This window comes from Bos javanicus, chromosome 3 (genome assembly GCF_032452875.1).
Source record: "Bos javanicus breed banteng chromosome 3, ARS-OSU_banteng_1.0, whole genome shotgun sequence".
Classification (NCBI taxonomy): Eukaryota; Metazoa; Chordata; class Mammalia; order Artiodactyla; family Bovidae; genus Bos; species Bos javanicus.
The window spans coordinates 9,977,627-9,995,668 of NC_083870.1; the positions used below are offsets into that span (position 1 = coordinate 9,977,627).

General features: G+C 49.1%; 1 protein-coding gene across 1 annotated transcript; it reads right to left on the reverse strand.

Moving 5' to 3' along the window:
• Positions 1-6,194: 6,194 nt before the first annotated feature.
• On the reverse strand, positions 6,195-16,050 carry SLAMF8 (SLAM family member 8). The gene is made up of 5 exons (XM_061402029.1): positions 15,269-16,050; positions 12,482-12,808; positions 8,870-9,175; positions 8,684-8,788; positions 6,195-6,916 (listed from the first exon to the last, which is right to left on the reverse strand). The coding sequence occupies exons 1-5, from the start codon at positions 15,306-15,308 to the stop codon at positions 6,852-6,854; spliced, it is 843 nt and encodes a 280-aa protein (XP_061258013.1). The 5' UTR covers positions 15,309-16,050; the 3' UTR covers positions 6,195-6,851.
• Between the last annotated feature and the right edge of the window lie 1,992 nt (positions 16,051-18,042).

Sequence of the window (18,042 nt, forward strand, 5' to 3'; positions counted from 1 at the left end):
GAACCCTCAGGAACAAAACCATGCATGTGTGATCAGTCATATTCGACCCTTTGGGACACCATGGACTGTAGCCCACCAGCCTCCTCTGTCCATGGGATTTTCCAGGCAAAAATACTGAAGTGTGTTGACCATTCAGGAATAGAATTAGTGCCGCTAAAAAGAGACCCCAGAGAGATCCCTCACCCTTTCTGCCATGTGAGGGCCCAGCAAGAAGACTGCTGTCTGTGACTCAGGACTCTGGCTCTCACCAGACACTGAATCTGTTGGTGTCTTGATCTTGGTCTTCCCCGCCTTCAGAAACATAAATCAGTTTCTGGTGTTTATAAGCCACCTAGACTGTCGTATTCTTTTATAGCAGCTTAAACTGACTATGACACTGAGTTACCCAGAAGTTTTTAATAAATTCCTTTTCCTGCCTTAGTTAGAACCAGAGTTGGTTTCTGCTGCTTGCATCTGAAGATAGCATCCCTTTATTCTGAAATATTTTGAAGAATGTGATGTTTTAACTGCTGTATGTATTGCATTCGCTTATTAGGCTGGTATCCTGTTGTTTTGTGCTTTCCTGCCAATAGCATTACTATTTTTGACCTATTTCTCCTTTTTTTCAGTTCTGATGCATTTCCTGAGCACATACTTAGCAAAATGGCAGAAGCAGGCAAGCTGGAGTAACTATTCTTTATAGGAAGTATGGCTTGTTTTTGACACCTTGGTGGAATCCTTTCATCGTGCATTTTCCCCACTGTTTACTCATTCATTAACTTAGAATTCATTCTTAAGACTGGGAGGAACTTAATGTTGTTGGGAGGATCCTATGGTTTGTCTAGGGCAGGAATGGCATCTTGGCTTCCAGCTTCAATTGATTGGTCAGAGTTACATGAGTGTTGCATGAAGATTCAGTGGGAAAAGTGTGTCATAATTAATTCTCTGGATTTGACATGGTCACAGAAAGCAGAAGTCTGGATATATGTACTATATATTTGTCATTCCCAATCTAATGCAACTTCCCACCTCATCTGAGAAGTCTCTGGTCTATAATATTACTCTGAGATGGTTTCTGCTTAAGCATGTTCATTGGAACAGATCATTTCATGTTTGGATTTCTCCATTTGTTATTAAGTTCTTCCCTGGGAGTATGGTGCAGGTAAGGGGCTCGGCTGGTTTAGATAACCTAAAGCTAGCTCTGACTCTGCCACCTACCAGTTATATGACTCTAGGGAGTAACAGTCTCTCTTAGTCTTGGTTTTCCACCTGAGAAATGAAAAACTTGAACTGAGTAACCACAAAGTTTCCTTCCAGGTTTAAGATCCTATTATTCATATGAGTCAGTATCTGCCTCACAGAGACATGTTCCATGTGTTCACTTACACAACCAGGCTTCTGTGAGAGCTCTTCAGATATTGGCCTTCTGAGTTTTCTGTTCTTGCTAAACATGACCAGTTTCTTTAATCATGCCTGATATGATGAGGTTTCCAGACTTTTCACCATTCTGGTTATTCTCCTGTGGACATGAGTTTTCCAGTGTCTCCCTGGAGGTGTGGCTCCCAGAACCAGACCTGGGCTAGTGGTACAGTGGGATATCCCCACTCCTTAGCCATGTGCTCAGCCTCCTGGCCAATGGGACCCACGCTGACCAGTGCACAGTCCACTAAAACTTCCTGAATCTAGGGCTATATGTTTTAGAGGCCCTCCTTCAAGCTGCCTGCAGAACAGATGCAGGGGGCCATGGAGTCATATCTCACCAGAGATGGTGCTTCCCCGAAGACCAGTAAGTAGCCAAGTGCTGATGAACTGAACATGCGCTACTTCTTGATAAACACAGAAGAAAGATTTGCCAGAGATGTCGTTAATGTTTGCAGTGGTTGGTTTTAACTGATCAATTTTTAAAATTGAAGAATAGTTGATTTATAATATTATATATTTCAAGTGTACAAGACTGCAATTCAATATTTTATAGCTTATACACCATTTAAAGTTATTCTAAAATAATGACTATACTTTCCTATGCTGTGCAGTATATCCTTGTAGCTTATTTATTTTATACACAGTAGTTTGTGCTTCTTAATTCTCTACCTTTACCTTGCCCCTCTCTCCTTCCTTCCCAGTGTTTTTTTTTTGGTTGTTCTTTAAATGAGGCATTGGGTGCTCATATCTCCACTGGTGAAAAAATGTGTCTCTGACCCTTCTCTTTTTCTATTCTGCTCCCCACTCTCATTCTCTCTGACTTTGTGGTACATGACTCCTTTGCCTAAGTGGCTCTTGTATTTACACAGAAGGACAGGTGCGAAGGTTCTTGCTCACAGGAAATACAAGGAAAACAAGGAAAAACAAATGCAGACTTGGAGAGGATTCTGCTTTGTCCATGAGCCTACTAGAGATGATGATGCCAAAATCATTACAGGAGGACTCTGACCCTCAAACAGAAGAGGGCCCTCTGGCTTCCCTAACCCCAGGGACAGGACGTTCTGAAGACCACAGAATCCCAAGTGCTGTGGCCCTGCACCATCACTATGGCCCTCCCTTTTCCTTCCCCACTCCCTTTGTTTTGACCCAGATGCCCTGGCCTCTTCTCTGCTCATCGTAAACCCCAATCATGATCCCACTTCAGGGCCTTTGTATCTTCTGCTTTCTGGAATGTTCCTTACCCAGGCACTTCGTGGCTTACTCCACTGCATTTGGACTTCTGTTCATACATCACCCCATTTGTTCTCTGAGGTCCCCTTCTCCCCAACACACCATTCTCTTGTCATCTACTCTGCCATCTACTGTCTTAGCTTTCTTAACAAAGCCTATCCACATGTGACATGTGCTTATTTATATTATCTAGAATATAAATTCCATGAAGAAAAGACATTGCTTTATTCACTACTGATTCCCCAAGGCCTTGAAGTATACCCAGCACATGCTGTGCCCTCAATATTTGTTCTTATGTGACGTCAATCCCAGTGCTTATCAACACAAACACTCTTCTCACAGAAGCACTTTGAGGTTTTCAGTAGCTGGTTAATTAGTCCACCAGTGGGTAAGTGAGTCACTGGGGATGGGAACGTCCATTGATTTGAGAAGCGTGGATTTGTTCAAAGGCTCTGGTGTACCACACTACAAACCCACCATCTACATAAAGTCACCAAGGGTTACTGTGTGAAGGGAGAACTGTGAGTTCCCCCTCATCCAGAGCTGCTCTGATCTGAGGCGAGGCCCCCGAGATGAAGGCAAGAGAGAAGGTGAGTGGTGTGTGTGTGTTTCCCCCATACAACCACCGTGGCTCATTGCTAGACCTTGGGCTTTCTCTTTCACATCAGTTTTAGAGACCAAGGCCAGTTTTGCATGACTCATTGACCAGGCAAGGGGAATGCCCCTGGGGGGCTGTGGGAGCAATATCAGCTGCCGTGGCCATGTGCACCATTCAAGCGGACTTGGAAGAAGGTGATGAGGGAGTAGTGGATGCAGAAGAAGTGTGAGGTCTAGGAGAAGCTGTTGAGCAGCAGAGGACCTCTGAGCAGAGCCAACAGACAGGGAAATTCCAGGATCAGTCGAGCGGAGGAGTGGCCATGTGACTCTAGAGGCCAGTTGAGCTGACCATTTGTCCAAGGTGAAGTGACTGCCCAGGAACTGGGGAGAAGAGGGAAGCTCCTTGCACAGAGCTGACATCCTGAGTGGAGGGATTAAAGCATCCCTGGGAAAATACTTCAAAATCTATCCCTGTTTCTTCAATGCTTCCTTCCTCTATTATCAAGACTTGCGTGACATCCCAGAAAAAAGTCCTATTACACCTGGGAGGAAGTAACTCTGAACCTTACCATTTACTAATTCCTAAGTGTCATGTACAGGGGTGAGAGTTGGACTGTAAAGAAGGCTGAGCGCTGAAGAACTGATGCTTTCAAACTGTGCTGCTGTGGATGACTCTTGAGTATCCCTTGGGAAGCAAGGAGATCAAACCAGTCAATCTTAAAGAAACTCAACCCTGAATATTGTTCGGAAGGACTGATGCTGAAGCTGAAGCTTCAATACTTTGGCCACCTGATGCGAACTGGAAAAGACCCTGATGCTGGGAAAGATTGAAGGCCGAAGGAGAAGAGGGTGACAGAGGATAAGATGGTTAGATAGTATTACCAATTAACTGGACATGAACTTGGGCAAACTCCAGGAGATGGTGAGGGACAGAGAAGCCTGGTGAGCTGCAGTCTATGGTGTCTCAAAGAGTCAGAACTGACTTGGTGACTGAACAACAACAAGTGTAAGTTTAGCTCTTCAATTCTTTTTTTTTCCCCAGTGACTGCTCAGTGGCAGGCTGTGTTTTGCAAAGCTGGCTGCAATAATACCTTCCCTCCCACATGCGCTCCTTTCGAAGTGACCTTGAACATCTTTCCATTGAGTGGTGAGTCCCTTGAACTTGGATCATCTGTGCTTGCATCTGAAGATGAACATGACAGATACTAGGATGCCTCAGCACACTTTCCCTCCACAGTTTCCCTTCTGCTTAGCTTTTCCTGGATCCTCCCTCTCTCAGGGTCAGACAGAGACACTTATTCTGAGCTGAGCTGCTTTTCTTAAAGTTGTGCAAGAACTTCCTGTTGGCTGGGCAATTTTTTATTTTTTGACTGTGCACAGCCTACGAGATCCCAGTTCCCCAACCAGGGATTGAACCCGTGCCTCCTGCAGTGGAAGCATGGAGCCCTAACCACTAATCTGCCAAGGAAGTCCCATGGCTGGGGCAAATTTAATCTCTCTTTTTCTGATCACTGTGCTAGACAGTGAGGAGAGAATCTCAACCCCCCTCCCCACCCCAGCTCCTGCAGGAGGCATGATAGTCAGTCTTGAGGGTGAAGATGTCAATTAAAACTACGTTACCTGCAAAATGTCACCCATCCCAAGCAAGAGATGTCAACCATCCTTTGATCATCTAGAACTGTAAATTACCTCTGAGGACCATGAATTTGGATGACCTGCAAGTCCTTCAAGGCCAGAAAGAGAAACCCTTGACCCCCATTTCTCTTCATCAGGTTCTAGACCTTTTCTTATGATAATTCTTTGGCTTGGGGGAACCATCAGGGTCTCAGATAACAGGGGCTGAAATTGGGACTGGAAGTAGGTGATTTTCTAATGTCTTTTAGAGGCTGGGACCCAGGCTGGAGGTAATCCTTTGATGCTGGCTGGTTAATAGTTGTATTAGTCTTCTCAGTTCAGTTCAGTTCAGTTGCTCAGTCGTGTCTGACTCTTTGCGACCCCATGAATCGCAGCACGCCAGGCCTCCCTGTCCATCACCAACTCCCGGAGTTCACTCAAACTCACGTCCATCGAGTCCGTGATGCCATCCAGCCATCTCATCCTCTGTCATCCCCTTTTCCTCCTGCCCCCAATCCCTCCCAGCATCAGAGTCTTTTCCAATGAGTCAACCCTTCGCATGAGGTGGCCAAAGTACTGAAGTTTCAGCTTTAGCATCATTCCTTCCAAAGAACACCCAGGACAGATCTCCTTTAGAATGGACTGGTTGGATCTCCTTGCAGTCCAAGGGACTCTCAAGAGTCTTCTCCAACACCACAGTTCAAAAGTATCAATTCTCCGGTGCTCAGTTTTCTTCACAGTCCAACTCTCACATCCATACATGACCACTGGCAAAACCATAGCCTTGACTAGACGAACCTTTGTTGGCAAAGTAATGTCTCTACTTTTGAATATGCTATCTAGGTTGGTCATAACTTTCCTTCCAAGGAGTAAGTGTCTTTTAATTTCATGGCTGCAGTCACCATCTGCAGTGATTTTGGAGCCCAAGAAAATGAAGTACGACACTGTTTCTACTGTTTCCCCATCTATTTCCCATGAAGTGATGGGACCAGATGCCGTGATCTTTGTTTTGTGAATGTTGAGCTTTAAGCCAACTTTTTCACTCTCCTCTTTCACTTTCATCAAGAGGCTTTTTAATTCCTCTTCTCTTTCTGCCATAAGGATGGTGTCATCTGCATATCTGAGGTTACTGATATTTCTCCCAGCAATCTTGATTCCAGCTTGTGCTTCTTCCAGCCCAGCGTTTCTCATGATGTACTCTGCATGTAAGTTAAATAAGCAGTGTGACAATATACAGCCTTGATGTACTCCTGTTCCTATTTGGAACCAGTCTGTTGTTCCATGTCCAGTTCTAACTATTGCTTCCGGACCTGCATGGTCTTCTAGGGCTTCCAAAACAAGACACCACAGAATGAGTGACTTAACAGAAATTTATTTTCTCATTCTTGGAGATTGGAAGTCCAAGACAGAGGTGTTAGCAGGTTTGGTTTCTCCAGAGGCCTGTCTCCTTGGCTTTCAGGGGCTTCCTTCTCTCTGTGTCCTTCCATGGTTTTCTTCTGTGTGTACATGCTTCCCGGGTGTCTCTCCCTCTTCTTGTAAGGACACCAGTTATATCAGCTTAGGGTCATCTCAATGACCTCTTTTAACCTTATTTTTTAAAGGCCTATCTCTAAACACAGTCATATTCTGAAATATTGGGGATGGGGTTTAGGATTTCCACATGTAATTTAAAGGGAACAGATCCATAACAATACTTCATGAACAGTGGATGGGCAGTGAGTGCTATGGATAATCAATCTATGGATCCTGGAGAACTTCTGGTGTTCTTGAAGAGATGTCCTGCTAGGCCCATGTTGCCCAGAGTAGGGCCAGAACATGTACCAGTAGAGAGAGAAGGGGGAGGGTGTGGAAGGTTGTGCCAACTGCCCCGGCCACTCCTGGGAGGTGGTACAGGAGTCTCATGGGAGGTCCAAGGTCCAAGGTGGTTTCCAGGCACCAGCTACATCCCAGACCATCATGTGGCTGGGCAGTGGGGCTCCTCACGATCCAGGCATTGCTCATGGCACAGCCTACACAAGGGGGCTCTCTGTCTCTTGATCCACTTCATCAGCACAGACATCCTTTTTCTTTTTTCCTGTCAAGGAGATCAGAAAGAAGGTAACTCCTCCAGTGTTTGTACCCAAGGCCCCTGAATCCTAACTGTCCTGGTCCAAGATCATCTTGGGCAAAGGGATATCTCTCCTGGTTTTCTAAGACCCTGGAAAAGGAGATGCTTCAAGGACAGGAAGTTCTTCCTAATGTCTAGTCTTCCTCTGCAACTGTGGCACACTTTTAGTTGTAGAAGGTATAGAAACTTAGAGCTGGGACAGACTCAGTTAAATGACTGGCAGAAGCCACATGACAAGAGCCAGGGCTGGCTTCCAGATGCCCTGAATGTAGCCTTTCCACTTTCCCAGATAGTCAAATTCTCTCTGCCGCTTCTCGGTGGACAAAGCTGCTCTTTTCTGAGCCTCAAAAGCATCAGATTAAGTGAAAGAAATCAGTCACAGAGGACCATACAGTTTATGATTCCATTTACATAAAATGTCCAGAATAGACAGTCTAGAGACAGGAAGGAGATTAGTGGTTGCTTGGGGCTGGAAGGGAAAGAAAGGGTTAGGGAGTGATGGCTAAGGGGCTTGGGAATTTCTTTTTGGAGTAATGAGAATGTTCTCAAATTGAGTGTGGTGATGGATGCACAACTCTGTGACTGTAATAAAAGCCATTGAGTTTTACTCTTTAAATGTATGAATTATATGATATGTGAATTATAGTCCAATAAAACTGTTAAAACAAAAAGCTGCTCTTTTCCTGGCTTCTACCTTCTTACCATGAATCTTGGGGACTCTTCGGGCCAAAGGGCCAGGCCAGACGCTCTCAGGCGGAGACAGGGCCCCTGGATGGAGTGTGACCTCAGCTGTCCCCTCCTCCCTCCTTTGCAAGTGGAAAGAATACGCTGGAGCCAGCTTGGCGGCCCAGCTGCATGCTCAGCTGCTGGGCCAAGACTCTTGCCTTTGAGGACACATCCACTGTAATGGGGTCTTATGCCTCCTTCTCCTTGCTGGCCCACTATCTCCATCCTGGGACCAGCCCAGACAGCCTAGGATGGACATGTCCAGGAGGCCCAGGTCAGCAAGGACAATTCTTTCGGGGGTAACACATCCCAGGACTGGCTGTAGACGTCAGAACCCAGAACGCCTCCTTCTCTCTTCTCCTGGAAAAGGAAGCCCTGTGAGCTCCCGCCCAGAGAGGTGCTTCTCTCAGGGAGCATTTCCTAGGATGGTTGACAAGAAGGGGTTGGGTTTCACCTAGACTTAACACCCAACACAGCTTTAGTGATACCAGCTATGTTCCAGGAACCCTTGCTAGGTGCCCGGAGGTGACACAGAGTTTGTTTTTCGAGGGCTGAGAACTCCATGGAGAGTGAGGGCAGTAGGTGCTGTGACTGGGGTGAGCATTGGACGGTCAAGGCGGGGCACAGACCCAGGCTGGGTGTGCAGGAGAAGTTCCAGAAGGCTTCCTGGAGGTGGCATGCCTTGAGGATGGTGGAGCTGACAGCCAAATGAAGAAAGCAAGTTGGGCGGGAAATCATGGAAAATATTTTCCAGACAGAGAGAGTAGAATGTGCAAATGCTTACAGAGGTACTTGAGAGAGTAGCACATTTGAAAACTGCTAAAGGAATTTCAAATAATTCAGTCTGAAGGAAGACTGGAATATTCGATGGAGAGGGCCAAGAGATGATGTGGGAGAGGTAAGGAGGGCAGAACATACGAAGCCTAAGTAAGAGGAGGTCCAAACTCAGCCCTCCTCCTCCGCAGACCTGCCTCCTCCGCCCATCCCCAGCCCCCACAGGACTCCTACCTGACCAGGGGCCCCAGTGCCAGGCAGACAGACCAGCCAAGATCAGGAGCAGCGAGACAGGTACCACCACCAGCAGCACATCTTTGTAGGAGGCCCTCCCTGGAGCTGGACATGGAGGAGACACGGTCACAGGGGGACCAGAAGCTTCACCACCCCTCAACCACTGCTCCCCAACCCTCGGCATACCTGCCTGGCGATGGCAGCTCTCCCAGGGGGTGACTGTGGCCAGGTCCCAGCTGACGGGGTTGGAGACAATGCAGGAATAGGCCACGCCTTTGTCTCCTGGTCCCAGGGACACACTCAGCACCTGTCCATCCGTGAAGAGGCCAGCTGGCTCCATATCAAGGTCCACAGTTCCCTCCCGTCGCCAGCTATAGGTTATGTCGCTGGTGTTGGGAGCCCGGCAGGACAGGAACACGTGGCAGGTCTTGGGGGGCTGAGCATCCCCTGATACAGCGATGAACACTTTGACCACGGGCCTGGGCACTGCATCTGGGCAAGAACAGCAGAGCCGACATGGGTTAAAGGGATGCTGTGTGCATGGATCCCATAGCTCCAGCTCTGGGATCCTTGCAGGGCTAGAAGCTGCCTCTGACTAAGCCTCCCCAAAACCTTGTCTTTCTCCCACTGCCCACAGGACAGAAGCTGAATTCCTAAGTCTGGTATTTAACATCCTTCATCAAATAGTTGATGTCAACCTTTCCAGCTATACTTCCTGCTGACCCCCTCCTCACCCATCTGATTAATTTCCTGTTTTCCAAATGTGTCATGCCCTTCCATATCTTCCATACGGCTCAGCTGTACACACATGCCTGTTGTTTCTCATCCTTCTAGAGAACTCCTACCCATCCTTGAAGGCCCAGTGTGGAGACACTGCTTGCCGCTCTGACCGTGGAGCCTTCCCTGTAGTCCTGGTGCAGCTCCAAGCCCTCCAAGCACTCTGTGTATCACAGTGTTCCCCTGATACACGGTACATCAGTCAGAGAGACAATCAGCGTTTATTAAGGTAGACACAAAGACAAACACATTCCTGGGTTTTTGGAGCTTTTGGAGTCTGATGAGGAAGACGTACTAATGAGTGACTATGAATAACTAAGAAAATTCTTACAAGAATGCAAAGTTCTGTGGAGGAGCAGACAAGTGGGTGGGAGCTCTGCCTTGCGATTTCCATACCCCTCACTCTTAAGGTGCTCAGCTACCCGGGCCACTGGCCAAACTGGTGTCCTGGTGTCCAGACCATGGCTCCCTTTTGCTATATTGGTTGATGAGTAGATCAGGAGTCTCATGGCAATGAATGCCAGCGGGGGACCATTCTGGAGACAATGGGAGGGCTGTCTCTGACAGCATTCCAGAGTCAAGCAGAGTAAAACCTCATTAATGCCAGCTCAATCTGGTGGGATTTGTGATATGAAAAAAGAAAAGATTTGCTGGGTGCACTAATAGTATAAACAAAGATTACAGGGGGGATATTTACACTACTTAAGAGGACAAGCTGCATCCAAACATGATCAGGCACAGTAGAAACACCCATTGACATTTCTGGTAATTGATCTGCTAATTCAAATCATTCTCATCCATTGTCAAAGCAGAGCTCCTAAGGATGGCTGCTTGGCAGCTTTGTGCAATTAGTTCTAATCACGCTATGTATTTGGAAGCAATAAAACAGCAATTTCCTTAAAATCTGTAATTCAGATGCTGAGAACAAGGCATTTTAGAGCTTAGTGGTGTGGGTGCTGCATGTATTATCACATTCCACGTCCTTATTTCACATGTGCGGCAGCGGAGACTCAGAACAGGGGCGAGGCTCCCTGGCTGCCTGGATGGTTGTGAAGGCTGTTCACTGGGCAAGGGCCTTGGGCTCAGGGGTAACAGGTGAGAGGGTGTTGAATTTCAGCCGGCGCTTGGCTTGCCAAACAGTGCAGCCTGGGTCAGGGCAGTGTGCACCCTTTAGTCACACACTAGCAGCCCAAGGGGCTCACCGAGTGGTGACCCAGTTATCTCCCTCTGGGCATGGGAGGGTCTCTCTCTTTCCCAATTTACCACCGCCTCTCTCTCCCTCAGTGATTCCTTTTGCCCAGCTCTCACTTCTACTCTCCATTCTTCCATTGGGGCCTTTTCTTTTCCCTATTTCTATCCAAATTTCTGAGGTTTTACTAAAATAGCGGTCACTGACACATCTTTACCAAGCCACTAGGTAGATGAATAGGAGCTCAAAGGCCATTTTATCTTGACCAGCAAAAATATGGTGGCAGTGGTAGAGGTGGAGGCAAAGGTAGTGACGGTGGAGGCAGTGATGGTGGGGTGATGGAGAGGGGGCAGAGGTGGAGGCAGTGATGGTGGGATGGGTGATGGTGGGGTGATGGAGAGGGGGCAGAGGTGGAGGCAGTGATAGTGGGATGGGTGATGGTGGGGTGATGGAGAGGGGGCAGAGGTGGAGGCAGTGATGGTGGGGGTGATGGTGGGGTGATGGAGAGGGGGGTAGAGGTGGAGGCAGTGATGTGGGACGGGTGATGGTGGGGTGATGGAGAGGGGGCAGAGGTGGAGGCAGTGATGGTGGGGGTGATGGTGGGGTGATGGAGAGGGGGGTAGAAGTGGAGGCAGTGATGTGGGACAGGTGATGGTGGGGTGATGGAGAGGGGGGCAGAGGTGGAGGCAGTGATGGTGGGGTGATGGAGAGGGGTAAAGGTGGAGGCAGTGATGTGGGGCGGGTGATGGTCGGGTGGAGAATGTGGTTGTCTTGGCGGTGGTGATTGTGATGATAGTGGCTCTGATGGAAGTGGAGGTAAAGTTGCTGGAAAGAAAGACTCATCCACCCCTCAGTGAATCCAGTCACACCAGTGAGGTGGTGAGTGCAACTTTATGAATGACCCTACAAACCCAGGTAGAGTAGAGGAGCTGGTCAGCTGAACCCTGGAAACTCAGAGTTGTGAGAAATAAAAAGAGTTGTTGTTTTTAGCTGGTAAAATTGGGGATGGTTTATTTTGCAACAATACATAATAACGAGAACCCTCGAATGATATACATTTAAAATCTCTCAATACGGCTAAAAGAGTTCTTTAAAGAAATATGAAATAATTCTATACTTTAATTAAAATTTAATTTTTAATTTAAAATGTTGTGTCATAGTTCCATTGTAATATTTACGTTTCTTTTCTGTGGTGCATAAAATAATGGCACATCTTATAACCTGATATCTTAGAACTGATGACTTACAGGATAAAGAACCCGCTTGCCAATGCAGGAGATGTAAGAGATGTGGGTTCAATCCCTGGGTTGGGAAGATCCCCTGGAGGAGAGCATGGCAACACACTCCTGTATTCTTGCCTGGTGAATCCCATGGACAGAGGAATATGGTGGGCTACAGTCCTTGGGATCGCAGAGTCAGACGCGACTGAGGGACTGAGCACACGTGCACAGGCTAGGCGCTTTCTCAACTGATTTTACCTTTATTGGCATTTTCATGATAATATTACTGTGCTGGTTTTACAAGTGAGAAAGCTCAGTGTCAGGCAGCTAAGTATTGTTCTCAGGCCACTGAGATAAGAAGACAGAGCTAGAATTCTGACCAGGGCTGTCCAGTGGCAGAGTCTGGTGGCCCCAGCCAGAAACTCACGTGGGAGAGCCCCAGGAGTTTTCTTACCTGTGGGTGTGGGGGAGCAACTGTTCCCTGAATCAGCCGTGAGGTCAGAAGCCAGAGGTTTCTAGGACTCCGCTCTCCCCAGTTCCCAGGACTCAAGATGCCTTCCCGGAGTTTGATGGGAAGGCGTGGGGCAGAGAATCTGCGTCCGGCACACTCACCGTACACTTTGAGCTGCAGGGTCTGGGTCCGGGCCCGACCTTGCTTGTCCACCAGCAGCACGGAGAAGTTGCCGCTGTCTCCAGACTCCAGTGGCCGCAGCTCCAGGCTGAGGTTGGTGTGTAGCTGGGCTCGGCCCAGGAAGCGGGAGTGGTATAGCGTCTCTGGGGAGCCCCGGAAGAACGTGGCCAGGAGCTCCTCTGAAGGCCAGAGGGATCTCCAGATGGCCTCTCGGACTTGGAAACCGGGAGGGTGATCCGCCACCAGCAGCGCCGAGCCACCCACCTGGCCCTGCACTTGGGCACTGGCGATGACCATGGGAAGCAGTGCTGAAAGGACAGAGCTCCGTCACTCTGCCTGTGCCAAACGTTCTTTCTCCCTGCACTCAGCTGAGCTGCTATGGAGCAGAGGGCCCTTCTCTCCATGCCTCCTCCACCCAAGCTGAGGGGGCACTGTGCCAGGGCCTGGGAATAAAACAGTGAGGAAGGAATTTGGTCCTTGGGCTCACGGAGCTCTGACTTTTAAGAAAGCAGTCTGCCACAATGGCCAAAAGGTGTGCCCTGGGAGAACATGGGTATGGTGATAGGGTGAACTGGCCTGGCCTTGAGGAGCTCAGAGAAGCGAAGGTTAAGCTGAGACTTGAAAGAGGAATGGGAATCGGCCAGGCCAAGCAGAGGCAGCCTGTAGTGGGGACTGGGCAGTGTTAGAGGCCGGGCGAGCAGCACAAGGGTCCGGAGGGTGAGAGAGCTCGGTGCACCAAGGGAACTAAAGTAGCTCTCTGCAGGGGAGCAAGACATTGCACTGCAGAGTCTGCCGGAGCCAGGTCCTGCAAGGCCCTGAAAGCAGCTTTGGACTTGGGGCTTTATCCTTAGAGTGATGGGGAGCCTCGGATAGGTTTTAAGTAAGCGAGTGACACGATTAGATCCATGGTTAGAAAGAAAACTCCAGCAGAGGTATGGAGGATGCAGAGGACGTGGGGGAATGCTGAGGCTTTGGCTACTAATCCCAAGGAGGGTGATGGGAACTTGTACCATGGAAGGGAGCAATGGGGATGGGCAGAAGTGGGAGAAACGACGTGGGATTAAGGTGTGTAGTCAGTGGGATCTGGTAACAAATTAGATCTGGGAGTGAGGGAGTGAGGAGTCAAGGATGGCTCCCAGGTCCTTGGGACCCACTAGGTACCATTCTCCATGATCCAGAAAAGAAGGAGAAATAGAATGGAGGTGAGATGGCAAGAGGCTGTTTTGTTGGGAACATACTGCGTTCGACGTGTGTGGGTGACACCTCTGTTTGAATTCCCACTCTGACTCCTTTGCTGGCTAATTTCTGCTCATCCCTGAAGCATTCCCGCCTCCCTCTGTGTTCTCTGTGTTCTCACAGCAGCCTGGGGCCACCTCTACAAATGCTCTTATTCCTCTATGTTACCGCTTGTTTACGAGTCCCATGAGACCCTGAGTTCCTCTTCTGATCTTTGGGCTCCCCGTGACCACTGCTGTTTAGGAAGAGGATGCAGAAGAAGCCAGCAAGTTTACTTACCGCATGATGAAATTGGTGAGGACTTCCCTTGAGCCTGACTCAGTGGAATGCGCAGGGGTGCAGAGCAGAATGAGTGCAGATAGGGAACATACCCAAGTGTTGGGAAGTTGGTTAGGAAGATGTATTCTGGATGACCACTCAGCCAGCCACTGTAACTCCAGTCCCCAGTCCATCTCACTGCCCTGCCAGCCCCAGGCACCTCAGTCCGAACTGGGGATGGCTCCAGAGTTAATGCACATCGGAGATGCCACATCCAGAGAGCACAGCATTGGATGTCAATCAAGACTCCTGTTCTATTCTACTCTAGCTCTGCCATGAATGAACTGAGCAATCTTCTGGGGCACTCTTCTCCCTTCTGTCATCCCATCCAGAAAATAAGGGGGTACATTCAGTCAGTGGTACTTTCACCACTCAGAAAAATTATTTTAGCTTCCCATGTCCAAGGATATGAAAGATTTTCAAACCTAACAGATTTCCTCTTTGGGGCAGGACTTCCTTGACATGTTTAGAAATGTTGACACTTGCAGATTTTTGGAGCCAGGAACTCAGGTGGGAAACCCAAAGTTGTCTCAAAGGCCTTGTGAGTCTCTGATGCAAACAGAAGAGTCTGAGTCTTTGCTGCACCCCACAACTCTCATCCCCTGGCCTAGCACTGCTGGCTTTTGTCACATTGACCACTTGTTGACCAATCAGGGGCGGGGGGGTGTCAGGCATCAGACAGGATGCAAGGGGTGTCACCCAGTGTTGAGGAGACCTGAGGTCTCTTCTGACATCACACTGTTATTGGCCACCCGGAATCTGCATGCACTATATTAACTTGCTTTTGCCTCTTACTCTCCTCAGTGTCCACTTCCACAGACCTTGGGGTAGGGGCTCAGGTTTCCCACAGGCAGCTGGAAAGAAGTCCTTAGACTGCAAGAGCCCCACTCCCCCCCTGCTCCTCCCAGACTGTATTTAGAATTTGCATGCTGCCAGACCCTCATGTTCTCACCACTATATCTAACAAAACCAATGGTCCTACCAGCTTCAGTTTTAACCTCCCTGGACCACAAAACAGTTCATGTCTCATGGACACAGAGGCTCCTTGTGCTTCCACCCTTCTTCCCAAGATCCTGTGTCTCTTTGCTCCTGCCTGGCTTTCAAGGCTGCCTGAGAACTTACTTCCATCTTCCCTACCCCTCCTCAGCTCCTGAGTTCTCCCTTGGAAGGGGGAGGGGCCTTCAGTTCTCTGAGGCTAGGCCTGCCCTACTTACCTTCCCAGAGAAGCAGACTCCACAGAGACCACACAGCCATACTTCAGAGAGGCAGACGAACTCCCTCAATGACCCAAATCCAGAACATCCCAGGTCAAGTGGATGCTCGGAAGGAGCTGTGGTCCTTCTGGAAAGTCCCATGTTCAGAAGGAGGAATCTTGACTCAGAACAAGATGCCCCGAAAGTGAAAATATCCAGAGAAAAGTGGAAGTTGGCTTCAGACTTAGCTGGGCTCTTTCAGGAGCCATTTCTTGTAAGTCAGCCTCTTTCAAATGCCTATGGTTAGCTAAGGCAGGCGGCAAGCACCCCCGCACAAGCCGACATCCTCCTCACTGAGTCTCTCTGGGCAGCCCCGCATCCCACGCTGCCTGGCTGCCCCTCCTTTCCTGTTGAAGCCACGGAAAACCCTTTAAACTGCAATTCCCATTGTCACTTCTCCTCTGCTTAAAATTTTTCCATGGCCTCCAGCTGCCCTCAGGATCAAGGGCAACTAAACTGTTGGCTTAAGATACAAGGCTCTCCTAAGCCCAACTCCAGCCTGCTTCTCCAGCCTGGCGTCCCATGCCCTTCCGCTCTCTAACCACACCAAGCAGTGCCGCCTCTTCTCAGAACTGCCGATTCCACACTTTCACGTTGTGCTCGATCCTCCAGCAGGCAAGCTGTTCCATCCGTCCTCCCGGACTTGCTGTGGTTATGTGGGCAATGCAGCTGACCAGACTCCCATTCAGGGCTTTCTGACCACGGGCAGTGTGGGGAAGCTTCCCTTCTGTGTGCTCAGGGCACGCCTGTGCTTCTATGATCACTCGTAACATGTCATCCTGTAACAGTTTTCTCATCTGCATAGACTGTTTATTGCCAAGGTCTCATATTCATTTCTGTGTTCCCCTTGGTGCTGGGCAAGCCACGAATGCTTTGTTGTTTAGTTGCTAAGTGGTGTCCTATTCTTTGTGATCCCATGGATTGTAGGCTTCCAGGTTCTACTGTCCATGGGATTTTCCAGGCAACAGTACTGGAGAGAGTTGCCATTTCGTTCTCCAGGGGATCTTCCTGACCCAGGAACCGAACCTGTGTCTCCGCGTCTTCTGCATCAGCAGGCAGTTTCTTTACCACCGCGCCACTGCATATCAGGGACTATGAACCCAGACCTTAATGGATGCTTAATGAATATTTGTTAAATGAGGGCACGAATTCTAGAGATGGTTACATATTTTGCTACCTGAAAGACCTACAACTCTTCTTCAAGAGGATCTGATTATCTCCCTGTTAGAGATGGGGGAGTTTGAAGACCAGAACGAGGTTAGCATCTTTCCGGGGTCACAGAGAAGCAGAGCTGTGAGCTGAGCTTCAGCCTTTGGAGCATGGCCCATTCTGCCAGTCACCCCATCCTCACTACCTTTATCTTTTCACTTCTGAAGGTTACTTGGTTTCTTGAGTCAAGGGAGGTTTTGCAAGAAGGAAGATCCCCGAGCTTCCCGAGTGTGGCTTGTGGTACCTTGTCCTGCCTAGCTTCTGACCTGTCAGTCAAATTGGACGCTCCGCACTGGACCAATAAGGAGGCAGACGTGGTGGCGGATGAGCAGGAGGATTCCGGGATAGGCTTCCAGCCCTCCAGGTACTCACCACCAAATGGTGGGAATAGCATGTGCCTAGGCAATGGCACCCGACTCCAGTTCTCTTGCCTGGAAAATCCCATGGATGGAGGAGCCTGGTAGGCTGTAGTCCATGGGGTCGCCAAGAGTCGGACACGACTGAGCAACTTTCCTTTCACTTTTCACTTTCATGCATTGGAGAAGGAAATGGCAACCCACTCCAGTGTTCTTGCCTGGAGAATCCCCGGAACGGGGGAGCCTGATGGGTTTCCGTCTGTGGGGTCGCACAGAGTCAGACACGACTAAAGTGACTTAGCAGCAGCAGCAGGAAGGGAAGACCCACCATGGACAGACATGGGTCTGGGCAAAAGAGCAGCACAGATAGTCTACCCCACGCGATCCCATAGACTGTATCCCACCAGGCTCCTCTGTTCATGGAATTCTTGAGGCCAGAATACTGGGCTGGGTTGTCATTTCTTTCTCCAGGAGATCTTCCTGACCCAGGAATCAAACCTTGGTCTCCGCATTTCGAGCAGTTTCTTTACCATCTGAGCCTCCGTGGAAGCCCCTGGTGGACAGGAGCTGCTTCCTTAAAAGGAGGAATTTGAGCTGCATCTTGAATATGGATATACTTTGGATAGGCGGAGAAAACAGGGTGGGCCAGAAGTTGGGTGGGGGTTGCTCTGAGCATGAGGGGAGAGCAGTGTGTAAGGCTTGACGGTGGGGAGGTTCCAAGTAGGCTCCAGGGACAATGAAGGATCAGAAGGGGGAACCCTCTAAGGCTGCTGTGGGTAAAATGGAAAGGGAGGTTGGGAGTCAGATTGTGGAGGCTTTGAGTATGGGGTTAAGTTTAGGTTTTTATTCTGGAGACCAGCAGTTCTCATCCTTGCTGAAAACTTGGGTTCTCGAGGATTCTGTTCAGTGGGGCTGGGCTGGGTCCCAGGAGTCTGTCGCTTTAACAATCACTGCATTCGGGTGGTTCTGAGCTGGTGGATGGAGGGAGCTCTGAGAAGCACTGCTTGGAAGGAGGGGGCTGTTTGTTGCCCATTTTTGGCTAGCTTGCTAGTGGGAGGACAGCGTGCAGGGCTGATTGCTGTTGTTCTTTAGTTGCTAAGTCGTGTCTGACTCTATGTGACTTCATGGTCTGTAGCCTTCCAAGCTCCTCTGTCTGTGGGATTTCCCACG